The sequence below is a fragment of the Bidens hawaiensis genome, unplaced genomic scaffold, assembly GCF_021521415.1.
Source record: "Bidens hawaiensis isolate Kalapana, Puna unplaced genomic scaffold, B.hawaiensis_p1.1 tig00001206_1, whole genome shotgun sequence".
NCBI lineage: Eukaryota > Viridiplantae > Streptophyta > Magnoliopsida > Asterales > Asteraceae > Bidens > Bidens hawaiensis.
In genome coordinates, this window is record NW_027491069.1 from 1216148 (window position 1) to 1236068 (window position 19921).

A 19921-nucleotide genomic window follows, 5' to 3' on the forward strand; every position below is an offset into this window, starting at 1 on the left:
CAAAACCGGAAAATTTAAAGATTGATTTTCTTGAAAAAGTAACATAGAAAGACCCAATTCGAGATATGTTAATCTCCAAAAACAAAGGTTAGCCGGTTCGAGATGGCAATTCTCCAAATAAAGTTTAAGAAACCCTAATTTTGATTAACAATAAACATAGATATTCTCAACCTTAATCTCTACACTATTATAAAAAAGAAGAAAGGTAAAAACCATCCCATGATTTGTTCCTCTAGTTTTGGTAACTAAATAATTGAGTTGATCCACTTCTTGGTAATTGTTTAATTGGCTTGACTGCAATGTGGGTACTTATCATAATGATATTGCGTTTTATTTATTTGGACGAATGACCGACTTGACTCATCCGGGCCCGAAAACTTTAGCACGGGAAAAATCAAACACCAAAAAATTCCGAACCCATAGGAAAAATTTTCTGGCTTTGCCACTGAAAACGTGACAATTTAACTAGCTATTACTAGTTAAACCACAATACACAACCTTACAGCCTGAAAATATTAAAAAGGTTGAATCATTGCCTGATCTAAGATTTATTTTACTTCTTATATTGGTTCGATTTTAGTCTTTTACCGAAGCTAGTCAAGAAAATAATGTTACTTTACAAGAGTTTAATAACTTTTTAACGTCTCTTTGATGAAAAAGGCCAATATAATAATATTAATAAAATGACCACTGAATACCACATGTATAATTTACAAAAAAGAAATCAAAACTTACCATTACCGTAATACCGTATGAAGTAATAAAACTTACCTCATTTGCATCGGCTTAATCAGTCAAAACCCCATACAGAAGATGCAACTCCTCTTTTTCACCTTCAACCACAACGGACCTACACATTTGAATTCAAAACCTATAACGGTCTTCTCTGCAACTTAATTGAAAAATCAAGAATCCCACACATGCTCTCTTCATTCAATTCAATTCATTCACTACTCTCTCTATAATCTCATCACACCCAATTGGATTAGGGTTTGCCGAAACCAATTAGGGTTTCTTTTATGAAATATTAAGAGATCAATTCAAGATTACGAAATTAATGGAGGTGATTGCATCAAGAGCAGGTGACGATCTGAATCGCGCTTCAAGAAAAGCCCAAGAAGCCGCTTTCCGAAGGTTCCAAGCTGCCGAATGGCTCGAACTTGTCGTCGGGCCGTTAGGGATACCGAAGCAGCCCTCGGAGCAACAGTTTATTTCTTGCTTGAGAAACGGGTTGGTTCTTTGTCATGCGATTAACCAGATTGAACCCGGGTCGGTCCCGAAGGTACGAGTTGGTTAGCTGGTTTCTGGTTTTCTTAGTAATTTAGTTGATTCTTGGTTTTGTTTATGAAGGTTGTGGAGATTAGTCGGTTTCCGTCGCAATCGCTTACGTGGGATTCGCAGCCGTTGCCGGCTTATCAGTTCTTTGAGAATGTTAGGAACTTTTTGAAAGCGGTTGAAGGGTTAAGGCTGCCGGTTTTTGAAGCTTCGGTTTTCGAAAGGGTACATGTCTATTTGATTTTACAATGTTTTTTTAGTTTTTTGTTATGTTATGATTTATGAACCTAGTTATGTTATGAATGGTTTCTAGGATAATATGGTGGCGGGTTCATCTACTAAGATCGTCGATTGTGTTTTGGGGCTTAAAGAGTATAATGATAGGAAGTTGAAGAAAAAAGTGAATGAATCTTTTAAGAATGATTTTAGATCTCCTTTGGTTATGCAGTCAAATGGTTGGAACCCTAAGCAGCCACCAAATGATGCTAAGAAAATTGAAGGTTTAAAGATTTTTAGTTTATTTAATCTATTATAAAATATAACTTTTGTAAACATTACTTATATGTTTATGTTTTTTGGTACTGTTTAGATTTGATTGTGAAGGCCTTAGCTGAATGCATGATTGATGCAAAGGAGAATTTAGATGGTAATTTGTTGTCTTCTATTCGTAATGGAAATCCGGTAAGTGTCGACATCCTAATGCCTTCATTTTTTTATATAAACTTTTGTTGAAGTTAATAGCTTATAACCAAATAATGTTATGCAGGATTCTGTGAAGTTGCTTAGTAAGATGATTACAAGTACTTTGAAGGAGCAAATTCAAAACAAGTCTCCTGTGGTATCATATTTATTTATTTAAGACAAAAGAGATTCGAATTATGCCTTCCAATATTAACATTTGTTTCTTGTATATCAGTTGAATCCTATTTCTAAAGATCTATCAAATGAAGAAAGTGGATCAGTTGCAAGTTCTGCAACTTCATTATCATCAAATTCATCCTTAACTGAAAATGAAAAAGTATGTGGATTAACGTATTCTTTTAAATAATTCAATTTTTAGTTTGCATTTATTCGTAGATTCTTGAAAACTTTGTTGCAGCAGTGTCAAGCTCGCGATTGCAACCACTTGCAGGTGGTTCAAGTACAAGAAAAGAAGCTTTTGGTATGCTTTCTACTTATTTTGCTCATCAATGAAACTAACATAAAAATGTTTAGCCACTGGTTAACCGTCTATTATAATCTCCATCTTGCAGGACTTAAAGGAATTACTGTCGAGTACAAAGGCCGAATTTGGAGACTTGCAGTCTCAATTTCAAAATGATCTAAAACAAATGGGTATGGACTAAGATTCTTTCCAATGTTCAAAAAGTTAACTTTTTTACAAAAATGTTTCAAGATTTTGCCTAAATGCTGATTTTTGTACGCGGGTTTTCAGAGAGTCAAATAGACGAACTATCCACAGCTGCACAGGGATACCATAAAGTGGTTCAAGAAAACAGGAATTTATACAATATGGTCCAGGATCTAAAAGGTATATCTTGTTTGTTATTAATGTTATCACATAAAGATAATGCTATTAGTCATTAGTCTATCACCTTACAATTCTACAAATTGCAGGAAATATTCGAGTATACTGCAGAATCCGACCTGCATTTAAATCCGACACGAAAAACGTGATCGATTTTATCGGGGAAGATGGCTCGTTAATTGTTATGGACCCGTCAAAACCGATTAAAGACGGAAAGAAGCTGTTCCAATTCAACCGTGTCTTCGGTCCAACCGCCACTCAAGGTAAATATTTACTTTTAAATGACCACTTTTTAGTTAAGTTCTAACATTTTGCAATTATTATCAGAGGAAGTATTTGCGGACACACAACCACTTATAAGATCTGTTATGGACGGTTACAATGTGTGCATTTTCGCATACGGGCAAACAGGATCCGGGAAAACACATACAATGGTGAGAGTTGATATAATGCCACAAAACTTATGTTTTAACACAATTTGGTTAATGTTTTGTTTAATTCTAATAGTGTGGCCCCCCTGGTGCATCAAGAAAAGAAATGGGTATCAACTATCTAGCTCTTAATGATCTATTCGATCTATCAAATAAACGAAAAGATGTTCTGAAATACGAGATTTTTGTACAAATGGTGGAAATATACAATGAACAAGTCAGAGACCTGTTGACCAATGATCCTACATCCACCAATAAATTGGAGATCCGCAGCTGCACGAGTGACAACGGTTTGAGTCTTCCGGATGCAACCATTTACTCGGTCAAGTCAACCACCGATGTGCTAAACTTAATGAAAACCGGTCAAGTGAACCGAGCCGTCAGTTCTACAGCTCTGAACAACCAAAGCAGCCGGTCCCACAGCATATTAACGGTGCATGTTAATGGAAAGGATGTGAACGGAGGGACGACTCGTAGCTGTTTACATTTGGTTGATTTAGCTGGGAGCGAACGGGTGGATAAATCAGAAGTGACCGGTGAAGGGCTTAAAGAAGCTCAACATATTAACAAGTCACTTTCGTGTTTAGGAGATGTAATTACAGCTTTATCTCAGAAAAACACACACACTCCATACAGAAACAGCAAACTCACACTACTTCTTCAAAACTCGTTAGGTATATTATATAAGTAGCTGTAATCATTTATAATGCAAGAAATTAGATTGCTTTTTAATATTTATATGAAACTTGCAGGTGGAAATGCAAAGACTTTGATGTTTGCACATGTGAGCCCTGAAGGTGATTCGTTTGGGGAAACGGTTAGTACCTTGAAGTTTGCTCAACGGGCCTCGACTGTTGAGCTCGGTGCAGCTCGGTTGAATAAGGAAAGCCGAGAGGTTATGGACCTTAAAGAACAGACTGAGAGCCTGAAAAGACAACTGGACCTTAAAGAACCACAAAGTGCACAACATGTTAACAGATTGGAACCAAAATCGCCATTAACAAGACCCAAACCAGCTGCTGTAACAATAGATAGAACCCCCAAAAGTCCAAGATCGCCGTTAACGAGACCAAAACCAGCAGCTGCAATGGGAGACAGAACTCCTCCAAATTCTGCTACCAAAAGCAGACAAGTGAAGCCACTTGTGCTACCAAAAACACCTGAAGCTCAAGTGTCGATCAGAAATGAAATAATAATATCTTCGGATATTAGAGGTAGCACTGCAAATGTGAAGCCGTCGCATATCAGGAAATCGCTTCGTACCATTGGAAAACTGATTAATGGCTCTGAAAAACGGTATTAAAATCCTTGGTTTGAAATTATTATTATATGTCAAAAAGTTTGTAACAAAAGTTAATATCTGTGTTGTTCTTTGCAGGGTTCCAGTGAAAACAAATGAAGTGCAATCATCAATGTCAATGGTAACACCGCCAGTTATTGCTAGGCCATCGCGGAGGCAGTCTTTGACTGGGGTTCAGCCGCTGGACAGGTCAAGAAGATCTTCACTTGGAGGAGTTGACCCTTGTAAAACACTAAACACTAAATTCTAAAGACTTACTCGCTTATAAGACTTGTTTTTAACGCGGGGTTTTGTTGGGTTTGTTTAAGGTGTTGATGGGAATAGGACTGTGAGAACGCCACCGCCGGTCAGTAGTTCGATCAAAACGAAGTGGATGTGAACTTGTGAAACAAACCTTCTTGGCTTTGACTCGAAGCGTGTGCTGCAGTTTTTGCTTAGTGAACTAGAAATATGACTTTAGATGCAGTTTAGTTGTATACATGTAATAAATAATTCATGTGATTCATTTTAACTCCCGCCATTTAATTGGTTGGCAAAAATCAGAGTTGTTCGGGATTGTAAGGTCTATGGCTTTCTCTATACGATATTATAGGGTATCGTCGGTGTATCAAATTATTATGGCTTTGCATGGCTAAAAGGATCCGCTGAATTACGATACTTTAATCTTAAACTCATCTGAAAGACGGCAATATTCATTTAAATTTCTTATGATATTATAATTTTGATGATTTTAAGTTTCCAACTTTGAACTTACTATTTACTATGAAAATGTAAACCTAATAAAAAACATTGCACTTGTAGTTCATGTGGGTTTTACCATAATGCAAGTTTGATCCCCGGTTTTTAAAAATTTCAATTTAGTTTGAAGATTTGCGAGAAGGTTGCACACTTAGTTGCCACAGTTAATCTCGGAAAGTTTTTTAATAGAAAAGTTAATTTGAAACATATAAAATTCTATGTCAAAATCTACAAATAGAACTTATCATGATCTCCGTCTAAATAATAAACCAATATACTGGGTTTTATACTTGTAAAAGGATCCGGTAACCTAATATCTTATTAATATGAAACTCATCATAAGGATGGACTGAGAGGGCGGTGCCGCATCGGTACCGACGAGAACACCACGTGGTACCACTCAAAATCCCCCGGAGTTGGGTCTTCACACCGCTCACCAAGCCAACACAAAGAAGAAAAAACCAGCTGTGGAAAGGATGATCAGGATGAAGGAAGGATAATCATTAACATGCTATCATGGCTTTTACGTAGCGATGCAAACGCGCCAAGCTGCTCGCGAGCAACTCGAGATTGGCTCTTGAGAAAGCTCGAACGAGCCAAGCTTAAACCAGATCGAGCCCAATCTTGAGCCTTAAAGTAAGCTCGTTTAATAAACGAGCCCAAGCTGGCTTGTGAACCTAAACGAGTCTGTCATTTATATAATTTTTATAATATATATATATATATATATAAAATAGTAAATAATATATAGTATGTTATATATAAAATTATAACCGAAAGAAGAGCATATAAAATTAATTAATAAATTGTAACCGAGTCGAGCTCGAGTTTAAAAAACAAGTTACGAGTCAAACATGAGGTTTAGAAATAAATAGAGACCGAGACGAGTTGGGCTCAAACTCTTTATAAGTTAAACGAACTAAGCTCAAGCCTAATTAGAGGCTTGGGATCCATCGGAGTCATTTGGTGATTTGCACCCGTATGGGGAGAGACAAGCTCTTATAATTTAGAACCAACAACAAGTAGGGCCCCTTTTGTTATTATCCCTTGAAATAATATTTGGACTCACTCTCATCCTCAAAGCAAAAGCAAGAAAACCTACCTACCAAGCCTCTTCTTCCTTGTTATTATTATTGACCTAAATTCACACACTAATTAACCATCCTCACAGCTCAAAACCTAACCTCAATTTGTTTTGTATTGTAAGATATGGACGCCTACTGTTCCGATTGCAAGAGGAGCACAGAAGTCGTCTTTGACCACTCCGCCGGAGACACCGTCTGCTCCGAGTGCGGGCTCGTCCTCGAATCGCACTCGATTGACGAAACCTCCGAGTGGCGGACCTTTGCCAACGAGTCCGGAGATAACGATCCCGTCCGTGTCGGTGGTCCCACTAATGCCCTCTTAAACGACGGCGGTTTGTCCACGGTCATTTCGAAACCTAACGGCGTCACTAGCGACTTCTTGTCTTCGTCGTTGGGGCGGTGGCAGAACCGTGGATCGAATCCGGATCGGTCGCTTATTATGGCGTTTAAGACGATTGCAACTATGTCTGATAGGTCAGACCTAGCCCTAATTGTGTTGATGATTGATTTGATTCTAGTGTTTTTGAACAATTTTGTAGTTAGGAATTTATTAGTGTGTTAAGCTTAGGTTAACAGAACAGAATACTGTGAAACAGGAAGCAAGCTTAGGGTTTTAGGTTTTTGATCAAAGTCACTGTTTGCATAATATCTTAGGGTTAAGGTAATGAAGGTAAGGATTCTTTTTGTAAAACTTTTAAAGTAAAACGCCACTGCACGGAGCAAATAATATCGTAGCGTTTTTAAGATGATGAAATGCATTTTTCTCTCGTTAATTGATGTTTATGGGTGTTGCTTGTTAGCACCAATGTTATCTGGTTGTGCTTTGATGCTGCGTTTTGATGTTTACTAGTTTAGCTTATCATTTTATATGTTAGAGATTTCTCTGTCATTAAATAGTCCACCAGACTTTCGGTTTTATCTTATCCATTTTCCAGCGTGTCTTATTTTTAAAGTTTAAATGCATCCGGTCTCTATTGGTGGTCTCAAATATATGCTAGCGTAGCACCTTTCGTTGCATTAAATGACAAAACATGTATTCAAATTACAAAATTCAATACATACACTACAAAGACTCGGATTGTTCTCATTTAGTTGAGTGTCCAGCTATTTAAGGCATATGCTTTTGTTTTCATATTCAATGAATGAAGGTTAGGCACTTAGACATGTGCGGACATTAAGTCATATAATCTGACACACACATACAAAGACATAATTATGCATCACTGATTTTTTTATCTACAATGCTGGTCAAGACTCAAACATATCATATTTTTAGAGTTACAAGATCAACCAACGCTTACGTTTGGTTTGTAAGATCAATTATGTAAGCTGTACAACGTTTTCAGCCTATCAGAAAGTTAAGTGGCTGAGTATTTATTCTAAAAGGCTAGTATGATGATGTTGCAATGTAGTTTTGTGCTCATTTACAAAAGGCTTTACTTGTCTTTTTGTAAATTAGTCATCATAAATACCCTTAAAGGATCGAAATGGATAGTTTGTGTGCCATTGACTTGTGGTTCAGAAAATATGGGGGCTTATAGTAGTGCTACTTAATAGGTAAGTTTCTTTTGAAATAGATAGATCATAGGTGCAACTGGTAAAGCATTTAGCATTATTCATGACACCCATTGTTCTGTGTGCATATACGTTAGGTGTAACTCACCTGGATGCATCATTGTTGTTCTGTTCTTTCACATTTGCTGTTCTATACTTTTTGAGCCTGAAAGAAACCTCCAAGATCAGCCTCACTAAGCAAAGGAACTTGAATTTCTGGATGCCCTGCTGTTATCTTGTGTTATTCTGTTTTTGTGCCCCTTAGGAAGTGGGTAGATTTAAGTATTAATGGTGTAATAGGTGATTATATACAACATAGGTGTAGAAGGAAATTGTTTTTTGACGACTGCAATAAGCTTTTGCTGAATCATATCTTGTATCTTGTGGTTTTTTTAATGAAAGTTGGTTTTGCTGGGCCAAAAAAAAAATCTGTACTTGAAATTTTATGCTTACTGATATTTAGGATTATTTTTTTAGGGAAGATAACAACCGTTTTGACTAGATATTTATAACAGTGAAAAGTTTCTTATCCAGCCTAAATCAGTTATTAGAATAAATAGGAGCTATGTTAATTCCTACAAAGGCCCAGTTAGTTAATAAAAGGGTTCCAGATAGATGCTAATCAGGATTTCGGTCCTACACATCTTTCAAACTTAAGAATTGTGCTTTGTAACCTTATTGTTATGATAATTGCTTAAAAACTAATCCACCAGACATTCAGTTTTTATTTCATCATGCTCCAATGTGCCTGTGGCATAAATTCAAGGGATAAAGGGTGTTTGGCTGAGCTTATATTTTGAGCTCTTATTGGCTTATTGAAAAGCCGATAGGCTTATCAACATATGTTAATGGGTTTAATTAAGTTAATTAGCTTACCTACTTTTCAAGTTAATAAGCTCAATAACCAAGAAAAGGACCTCATCTAAAATTCCAAACACCCTGTAACTGATTTTGAACATTGGTTCATCTATTATGATCATAACCTATCTTTAAGCTAAGCACTTTCTGACTATTTGAACTAAATTAGCCTGTCATCTAGCTCAATAGTAATATTTTGAGGATGCTGATATTGCTGGGACATTTTTTTGTTCAGTTCATTCTTTGAATCAGTATTATTATCATAGCATACAACATTACAACCATTTCTGATGCATTCAATCTGTCATGCAGGTTGGGACTTGTTGCAACAATAAAGGTATGCTCTTATTAGTAGCATTATTAGTCTTGTTTTCTTTTTTTCCCCCCTACTTATATTCATTTGGGTGGTGTTATTGTCTTGTGCTTGACTTTTTAGGATCGTGCTAATGAAATATTTAAGAAGGTTGAAGATCAGAAGTCAAGTAGGGGAAGAAACCAAGATGCCATCTTGGCAGCCTGTCTTTACATTGCTTGTCGTCAAGAGGACAAGCCACGCACTGTAAAGGGTATAAACAATCAACGTTACATTATTAAGCGAATGCTTGCTGGTCTCTGTTTATATAACAAACCAGAATTACTTGAACAGAAATCTGCTCGGTTGCCAATGGAGCCACTAAGAAGGAGATTGGACGCGCAAAAGAATACATTGTGAAGCAACTAGAGCTTGAGATGGGTCAATCAGTTGAAATGGGAACTATACACGCTGGCGACTTTATGGTCTGTTTTATTACGTTAACGGTTACCTCAAATAATACATGTATTGTGGTTATTTGATTAATCGTTACCTAATTTTGAAACAATAGAGGCGCTTTTGTTCCAATCTTGGCATGACTAATCAGACCGTAAAAGCGGCCCAGGAATCTGTCCAGAAGTCTGAACAGTTTGATATAAGGTACTTCTGTTGTATTTGTGTTACACATAATTAGACATCGTTGTTTAATTATTTTATAACCCTGTTTTCTTTCTCTCTGTTTTTTTTCAGGAGAAGCCCAATCTCTATAGCTGCAGCTGTTATTTACATCGTGACTCAACTTTCCGATGAAAAGAAACCCCTCAAAGGTAAATTTGCTTTGTAAGTAAAATTATTAAGTTATAAGTTATTTTTCAAATATCGTTTTAACTGATCTGGAGGCGAGAAATGTTGGTTTATACAGATGTGTCACTAGCAACGGGTGTTGCAGAAGGGACGATAAGGAACTCGTACAAGGATCTGTATCCTCATTTATCAAAAATAATACCGACTTGGTACGCGCAGGAAGAGGATCTCAAGAACCTATGCAGCCCCTGAGTAACAATAATTTCCAGTTTGGTGGTTGTGATGTTCATACACATGGAAACAAACCATCATGACACTTGAATTCTAGCTTCATGTTTTGACTTTGGTCTTGTCTGCTTAAGACCTTGTTGCTGATGGAACTAATACTTATCGAGTCAACAAAGTCTTGTAACGGATTATTCGAGTCCTCAAGTTATGAATTTTGCTGCGTGTCGAAACTTATTTTAGTTGATCCGTAAGTCTGTAATCTAGATTGACCAACTTAATTATCAACAAGCGCTTGTTATACTGATTGTAATAAATTTTTACATGACTACACAAGTAATTGCTTTACTATTATATGAGCAACGTATATTCCCAATCAATCATTATACTGATATAGTATCAAAGTATGATAAATTTGTTACTTAGCAGTAACAATGACAGCAACTATGATAAGATTTGGTCGATGGCTTTGGAATATTCAACAAAGGATAATAATTTTAAACCTGTTACTGTCTAGTGATATGATCAATGAACTCATCCAGCTCCTTGCGCATAACGCCACCTTCTTCCACCGATTGCCGCACCGCAACACCAAGTTCCGTCGCCTTCTTCCTTACCAAACACCCTTCTTCCGAAGCCATCAACCGTCTAACTGCTTCTGCAACCATAGCTGCCGCCACCTTTTCATCTCGCCATCCCCACTCCCTTGCGTCTATCCCAGTCCTGAGCACTTCCTTTATCAGTGTAGCATTCCTCGGTTGATCCGAATGCATGGGCCATGTAGCTATTGGCACCCCCATTGTGATCCCCTCCATGCATGAGTTCCAACCACAATGACTCATGAACCCACCTGTTGACCGGTGTTTTAGTATCTCAAGCTGCGGTGCCCAGCCTCTTAGCACCACCCCCACCCCACTGCTTTCCACCCTCTCTACATAACCCTCCGGCAACTCCACTCTCCGACCACCATCTCCATCAAAAATGTCGGCTTTATCGGCTTCCCTCACCACCCATATAAACTTATGACCACTTTCTTCCAATCCGGTTGCAATCTCTTTCACTTCTTCATCAGTTAATGTAACTGTGGTACCAAATGAGACATAAATCACTGAATTCGGTTCTTGTTTGTCAAGCCAATCAAATAACTTGACGTATTCATTACCCGAGCTCTTTTGATGGCTCATGGTAACCGGATTGAACGGGCCAATAGCCCAATTCTTGGTCGTACCTGAGGTGACCTCTTCGTGTTTTAAGTAACTCCAAGTACTTTGCTTCAAACACTTTACTCGTGTCGTAAAGTGTTCCCGAGCTGATATTCTTAAAACACGAGTCTTATGAGTTAAGTAACTCTATAAACTCATTACTGAAACACCCTTCTAACGTAGGGATTTTCGTCCTCATCGATTCGGTTTCATGGTCCAACTTTAACGTTGGTGTTTCCTCCCAATGGTACCAAAAGGCAGTAAAAGCCGAACAGCTTTGAAACATGTAAACTTCGGCATTAGGGACCGAAACATAGTCTTGAATGATGGAACTCATCAAGTAATCATGAATGATCACAATTCGTTTCATTTTGGTCGAAAGATCGGATATTAGTTTAAGGAATGGTTCACGAAGGTGCATGATGGCTGCGAATGATGGCGTTAGGTGGTTAGGGAAGCGTATGGTGGCGTTGGGTTCGGGTGGGTCGTTAGGGAAAGAGGGTATGGGGAACTCGTGGAATTGGATGCTGGCGGCGGACAAAGGGTCCCAACCATGCACGCGAAGCTTCACTTGGCGGGTGTGACTGGCAGCACAGACGAAGTGGACGGGGAGGTTGTAGGCGGCGATGAGGCGGGAGAGGTGGATGAGCTGGTTGAGATGGCCTTGTGCTATGAAAGGCACCATCACCACGCATGTTTCTTGATTTTGATCCATTTAGTTACTTTGTTTGATTAATGAGTACATATTGGTTAAGTGTTTATGGTATATATAGAAGTCAAGTGATTAAATTTGTATATAATTTTGTTATCATGTTTTATGCGGTTTTACAGTTTTTAACATAATGCTGGTTCTAATTAAGACGTCAGTTTGTCATAGGATGTATATGAGGAAGCATCATTCTGCCGCAGTCATCCTCTTGGGTCGGATCATGTTCACGTTAGGAGTCTAAACGGACACTTTTTTCTGTAAATACTTTAATGTATGCATTTAACAAGAATATAAACTATTTCATCTAAATTTTATAATCTTTCAATTCCATTTAGATCTTATAATTCGCTGAGGAGGAATATCCAGAAAGGCATTTCAGGAATCGGTATTATTTGTGTATGGTTGACTTGAAAGATATACGTTTTGATTTTTATGTAATTAACAAAGTGTCTAATTTACATTGATATTAGTGATACACGTATGTTAATTAATAGATTTAGTCAAACAAGAAGACGTGAGGTTAATTTTAGGCAATAAATGAACAAAAGCCTATTGCATTATAAGGTCGCAATTGAACAGATCGAGCAAGTTCGAATTGACGTAACATGAAACCTATTAGTCCGAAAGCTCCGTGGAGAGCAACAAAAGTCCATAGACCGCCTAATTGACACCAACGAGTAAAATCTCCTTGTGCTTCAGGACCCCATAGTAATAACAAAGAATGTGCTAAACTATTAGCAGGAGTAGAAACTGCGGCAGTTAAGAAATTGCAGCCTTCCAAATAGGAACTGGCCAATCCATGGGTATACCATGAAGTTACAAAGGTTGTACCCGTGAACCAACCCCCTAAGGCGAAATAGGCACAAGGAAAGAGCAATAGGCCGGACCAGCCTACAAAAACGAAACGGTCCCTACGTAACCAGTCATCCATAATATCAAACAAATCCTTTTCGTCTTTGGTCAATTTACCAAGGGCTATAGTCATCGTAATCCTCCTATTCAACTACTTCGACCATTTCCGAACACCTCATAGTATTTTCGGGGCGTCCAAAGAGTCGATCATTTCTGCATGATTTTTTTCTCATGCACTACCCCTTACAACGGCCTGATCGGCGAAAATTCTCAAAATGTCTCATTCTAAAAGATATATTTCAAATATGTTCCTTCAAAATTCAAATTTCCTCTTTGTCTTCTTACTAACTCGTCGTCGTTTCCACGTTAGGAGTTTGAGACGACATGTTTATTAACTCGCCGTCTCACCGTCATGTTAGCTCAAAACCCGTTGTCTCACCGTCATTTTAGCTCAAAACTCGTCATATTTCCACCATGTTAGCTAAAAGAATTCGACTTTATCTTTACTAAAAGCATGGATCCTAAACTAATTTTAAAAAATATTTATATATTTTTAATTTTAATGACTTTTAAATTCTTATATATTGGATTTTGGATAATAATACAATTAAAAAAGCTAATGCATACCATCAAAATCATTTTATCTGTAACTTGTTTAGATATAGTTTTTTAAATAACAAAAGTTATTAAATTTAATGTTTAAGCTAACATGGCGGGGAGACGACAATTTTGAGATAACATGGTGGGGAGACAACGAGTTTTGAGCTAACATAATGGTGAGACGACGAGTTTTGAGCTAATATGACAGGGAGGCGAAGAGTTAAAGAAACATGTCGTCTCGAAGTCCTAACGTAGAGGCGACGACGAATTAGTAAGGGGATAAAGAGGGAATTTGAATTTTGGAGAGACATATTTAGAATCTCTCTCTTAAAATAGGACATTTTGGGAATTTTCCCATAAAGAAAACAAGATTATTGTTTCACTAAGTAAAAGATATTCTGTCAAAAAAAAAAAGAAGAAGAAAAGAAGAAGAAGAAAGGGAAAATTTCCAAAATTTCCCATTAATGAAGAGAGATTCCAAGTTTGTCCGTACAAATAAAAATTCAAAAAGTGTCCCGACAAACACGTCTTTGACAACGTGTTAAGCCTCAACGTGTCATTCACAGCCTGTTTGGCCACCAAAAGCGGCTTTCATGACCTGTTAACCTCCATTAATGCGTCTTTCACGACCTGTTAGCCTCTAACGCGTTTTTCACGGCATGCTTGGCCTATTAATTGTTTTTTTTAATATTACATTTATTATAATTAATTTTATTCATATTTGTTCTTTTTTATATTATAACTTGTAATATATAAATTTGTATATAATTTTGAATATTTTGTTGATGTGTTTATTTTTTCTACATGTTGTAATAAATTTTACTAAAAATCGAGTGTCAAATTGATATCGAAATGTTCAATAAATGTTTAATAAAATTTGATCAGGCTTGTTTTAAGTAAAGTTTATGCCAACACGTACATAAAAATAAGCACGTCTCAACGACATTTTGGAACTTTATAAAACTTTATGTATTACAAGCTCTTAAAAAACCAAATACGTGTAAAATTAATTATAATAATGTAATATTAAAAAACACAATTAATAAGGCAAACATGTCGTGAAAGACACGTTAAAGGCTAACTGGTAGTGAAAGACGCGCGCTGGAGGACGACAGGTCGTGAAAGACGTGTTGAGGCCTAACACGTCTTCAAAGACGTGTTTGTAGGGAACATTTTGGAAGTGGAGATAAAAATAGAATCTCTCTCTATTAACGAAACATTTTAAAAATTTTAAAGAAAACTTCCAAACAAAGGATGAGATGAATATGGAAGAATGGCTAGAGTATATATGGGTAAAATCAAACAAAGAATTACAGAACCTAAAGACAATTAATCATATCAAGAAAAGGGGGGCCCCTTGATTTCCAACTGATCAAATGAAGTATATAAATCAGGGTTTGAGTTATTTTGAGAAGACTAATACAAATATGAAGCGTAAGAAGTTATAATTAAGTGGCATGTGTCAAGTGGGGATTAAAAGAAAAAATTATATACAAGTAATAATACATATTTTCTCTCTTCACATGCAAGTCATATATTAATCCTCGCATCATTTAAAATGTATATAACCTTTTCATTTGATACTTAAAAACAAAATTCATCAAAATAACAAGCGTTGTTTATCTTTAATATGAGCATGATTTTGTTATATAAAAATTAAAACAAAAATTACGTCATTGTGTCTTTTTTCGTCATTAAGTTTTTTTGTTTGTTATTGTGCTTGTTTCGTAATTGTATCTTTCAAATCATCATTGTGTTTTTTTTTTAAATACTAATAAAGTCGTTGTGTGGTAATAATAATATGTAAATATAATGATAAAATAACAACAGTTTATCTAAAATGATGAATACATATTACACAATAACTTGAAACGTAAAACATAATGATGAATACATATAACACAATAACATGAAACATAAGACTCAATGGTGAATACATATAACACAATGATCTGAAACGTAAAACACAATGGAAACTACATATTACACAATGACTTGAACGTAATACACAATGAACGTAATACTAAGGGTGGCAAAACAAAGCCATTTGAGTGGTTTTGGGTCAATTTAGATAACTTTTAAAATTAAGATGGGTCAGGATTGATCAAAAAAATTTTGCAAGAAGTTGGGAAAATGCTAGTGACTTTTTGTTATAGGTTAGAATGGGTTTATTTATGGGTTAGAATGGACTAAAACAAGTTTTATCTAATTTTATTTCAAACAAAACCCACGGAACCGAATAGAAACCGAGAAATCAAAACCGAAATCGTTGAAACCGAACATATACCGAAACCGACCGAAATGAAAAAAAGCAAAACCGAAGCGAAAAAAACTAAAAATACCGAACCTGAACCGAGACATTTTATTTATTTTTTATTTTTTTATGAATGAGAAAGATGGGAGAAACATTTTAGTTATTTTACTTTTTGCGTTTTCGTTTATATTTTGAGTTATTATTTTTTTATTAATTTTTTTGAATATTTTTTTGAGGGGTTTTTGAACCCTTTTTATTTTAACCTTTACTTAGTTCAAGATAGAGGTTAACTTTACCCATCTTGACCTATATCCATCCTAAACCGAATGAAATCGAGAAAACGAAACCGAACAAAAATCGAAAACATTGAAACCAAATTGATACCAAAACGAAAAAAAAGCAAAAGCGAACCGAAAAAAAAACCGAGCCTAAACCGAGTTTTTTTTTTAATGAATCGAGGACAATGGCGATGACCTTTAGTTATTTTACATTTTGCGTTCTTGATTTATATTTTGAGTTATTAATTTTTTATTAAATTTTTTGAATATTTTTTCGAGGGGTTTTGAACCCTTTGCATTTTAACCTTTACTTGGCTCAAGATGGATTAACTTTACCCATCTTGACCCATACCCATCCTACCCTCTATTTTAAAAATCTATCCTAACCCATACCCATCCTGACCCAAACCCATCACCCAAATCCAACCCAACCCACTCATGTTGCCATCTCTACGTAATACCATGTTTCTCAAATTAAGTGAATGGCACATGTCAATCCCGAACAAAATACCATGAACATATTACACATTAACTACAACATAATGACAAGTAGAAAGACAAATTTTGAGCACAAAGACACAATAACGAACAAAAAGACACAATGACGTAATTTTTGTTTTGATTTATATCTTTAATATAAGCACCAATTGAAAGACACATTAACCAAAATTTATAACACAATGTATAAAAAAACCCAATTAAAAAACACAATAAACAACCAATAACACAATATAAAAAAACATATTAATTTTTTTATTTTTATATAACAATATATGATATTCATAATAAAGATAAAAAAACGATTCCTATTATGATGAATTTTTTTTTTCTAAAAAAATGTCGTATAAAAAGGTTATAGACGTTTTAAAATTATGAAGAAATTGACATGCACCTTGCATATGGAGAGAGAAAGTAGTCATAATTGAGTTATTACCTTCATGTCATTCTCATCAATTTTTATTTTTAAATTTATCTCCACAATTCAAATCGACCACTCTCGTTAGGAAACCTTTCATGGTTTGTTTCACTATTTGAAATAAAAAAAATTAAAAAAATCAAAGAAATGGAGCAAATAATTCACCTCACCAAACCAGTTTGCAAACCATTCACCGCCACTTCTCAACATTTTAGTGGACTCTTTTAATTTATTTTCCTTTTTTTCTTTCACACTATTAGTTTAACTATAATATTGATTTTTTCTAATTAACATTTAATAATTAATTTGTTCTAATCTAAAATTATATTCTTGTTCAATTTTTTTAACATGCCGGTATAAATTTTATTAAAAATAGATTTAAAAAAAATATTTTTTAATGTAAAATAAATATTAACCGGTGACGAAGAAGCTCAAGTAAAGATGATGAACAAACTTTTTAATACTCTACTAAACGAATAGGAAACTTATTCATTTATATGACTAATAGGGAATGACTTCGAAATAGAGAAACTCATATCGCTTTAAAGAACGATTGAGCATTTATGACAAAAAAATAGCAATTTATGTAGTTTGTATCATTTGTAAATTTAATTTTATATTTAAAGCTACAATTATAATTTTTTTTGTCTACTTTATTGAGTATGTTTGATGAGCATAATTTTTTTTAACCTTTTTAAATATTTTAAGTTAGTATAATGTTTATTTATTAAATAAAGAAATTATTTTTTATATTTCTAGTCATTTTTAATAAAAAATAACAATTATAAGTTATATTTATTTAATAAAAATATAATGAAGATTGAGTTGTTAATAGGTGTGAAAAGTTTGGTTTGATTGGATTGGATAGATGAGAGAGAGAAAAATTAATTTTATAATAAAAATTAGGTTAGATTGGTTTATGAATGGGAATAGTATAAAAACAATGGATTACATTTTTTTTCACCCTTCTTATTTTTGTTATCATTTATATTTTAACCTTACCCTATAAATAGATATGAACATTGGTACATGAGGTAGAATATGTCAAATCTTCTTAAAATGATGATAAGGAATGGTGACACGTATAACCACTTGCATAAATCAAAATGTGAGGAGTGACTATATGCATCTGAGGGTATGACTTATTTGTGAAACTTCGTATTTGGAGAGTATTGTGAAAATTACACTAGAAGAGGAGAGTTTAGATGTTGATGAAGAAGCTTATGGTTTTTTCAAGAACCTACTGTTAGCATCTCTAACTTTATAAGACTATCCGTTATGGTAAAGCGAGCAGCTCCTTCACTGGCCTCGCGAGCCACATCACTCGCGAACACCGCAACGGCCCGTCACGACTGTTGTCGCTTGGGCTGAAGTTGACCGTTGGGCATGAGGAGTTGTTTTGTGACCGCTGGACATGTGTAAAACCCCAAAAAAAAAAATACTTTTTTTTTATTTTTTTATCTATATAAACCCCACAAACCTTAACAAATTACCAACACTCTCAGCTCTCTCTATAGTCTACACTATTCAAAAACAATATATTCTATATTTTCATCTACGTTTTTTAAAAAATATGGATCAATGGGGTGGTTGTTATCGACTGAAAATGCCTTATTGTCAAGACGACGATAATGTGTTTGGCGCTACCAAGATGGAACAAAACTTGAGTCAAATACCACCATCGTCTCCCGACTTTTTTTGTTCCGGAGACAAAGAGGCTCGTAAAGAGGCCGCCAAGGGCAAACAAGCCCAAAAAAAGAAGAACCAAGAAGGGGCAGGAGGCTCGAGCCGAGCGGCTGAGGAAGTCGTTCCGAAAAGAAAAACAACTCCTTGGACAAAAGAGGAGAAGGGGCGGGAGGCTCGTGCATGGGTTGAAATATCCCAAGATCGAATAGCCGGTATTTTTAATTTTTTTTTGTTTCGTATAAAATTTTAAAAATATGTTTGTAACTTATATTTATTTAATTGTAGCGGACTATCAAAAGCACCGTATATTTTTGGCAAAAGTGAAAGAGTTGTTTTATAGTATGATGAGAAGTACGGACCGTACCGACAATATGATATCGGGAAGATGGTCCTAAACTCGCAAATTTGTCGGACTTTTTATAAATTTGCATAACAGAAATAGTCGCCGAATACCGAGCAGGAGCGATAATCTTCAAGTCTACAGATTCACATGCAACGAATGGAAAGCCGAAGTGTTCAACATGTACGAAACGACAAAAACGCGGGACGAGGACGAGTTGTGGCACATACTAAAGTCGTGCTCGAAATGGATCGAGTTACTTACACCGAACATTGATGGTGGCTCAATGCCAAAACGTACGAAAACTACATCGTCCGGTGCATATGTCTCATCTAGTAGCTCGGATGCTCATGTAGCGATCGACCTAAACGTGACCGGGCAAGAAGATCAACCATAAGTCCTACGCCGACCACCCGGAAGGGACTAGGGAAAAAGATCAACCACAAGTACCGAGGTTGATCTGACATTTGTCGAAGATGTACACAAAATATCGACTAGTATCGAGGCGGTGACCGGGGTGAAAGTTTCGAAATACAGATTTAGGAAGTTAGACTTTCTTACCAAGGACTTTAGCAACCTCGACCCCGTGTGCCGATAGATATTCGAACAAGAACAAGCGCTTGTTCATGAGGAAATCAAAGCAGATCAAGAATGAAGGCGAAGAGGTGGAGGCGGCGGAGATCGGGAATAATTTTTTTTATTAATTTTAGGATTCTTAATTGTTTTTAATTTATATTTTTTTATTTTATTAGGATGTTAATGTTTTTTTATTATATAAATTTGTTCTTTTAGTTATATTATTATGTTATATTAAAACAAATAAACAATCAGATAATTATGTTAATATTATCAACTAAAAGTTTTATAAACCATTAATGCCACTTCCACGTGACAGTTTTTATAATACTTAGAACTAATATTTGGTGAAATGTCATTATTTAAAGGGTGTATGAAACCTCATGTTTATATTTGTGGATTTTAAGCACACTTTAGT

General features: G+C 35.5%; 2 protein-coding genes and 1 pseudogene across 2 annotated transcripts; 2 read left to right on the forward strand and 1 right to left on the reverse strand.

The window, feature by feature from the left end:
- Positions 1-1009: 1009 nt before the first annotated feature.
- On the forward strand, positions 1010-4951 carry LOC143565554 (kinesin-like protein KIN-14L). The gene is made up of 15 exons (XM_077052502.1): positions 1010-1282; positions 1351-1500; positions 1589-1775; positions 1865-1956; positions 2042-2113; positions 2192-2293; positions 2375-2437; positions 2529-2610; positions 2711-2806; positions 2893-3066; positions 3131-3237; positions 3311-3908; positions 3987-4530; positions 4613-4758; positions 4843-4951. Exons 1-15 carry the CDS (start codon positions 1058-1060, stop codon positions 4911-4913), a joined length of 2709 nt encoding a protein of 902 aa, XP_076908617.1. The 5' UTR covers positions 1010-1057; the 3' UTR covers positions 4914-4951.
- Positions 4952-6478: 1527 nt separating this feature from the next.
- Positions 6479-10195, forward strand: LOC143564548 (transcription initiation factor IIB-2). The gene is made up of 7 exons (XM_077051792.1): positions 6479-6831; positions 9082-9106; positions 9206-9335; positions 9416-9546; positions 9633-9721; positions 9812-9888; positions 9984-10195. The coding sequence occupies exons 1-7, from the start codon at positions 6482-6484 to the stop codon at positions 10115-10117; spliced, it is 936 nt and encodes a 311-aa protein (XP_076907907.1). The 5' UTR covers positions 6479-6481; the 3' UTR covers positions 10118-10195.
- Positions 10196-10468: 273 nt separating this feature from the next.
- LOC143564558 (zeatin O-glucosyltransferase-like) lies at positions 10469-12007 on the reverse strand (annotated as a pseudogene).
- Between the last annotated feature and the right edge of the window lie 7914 nt (positions 12008-19921).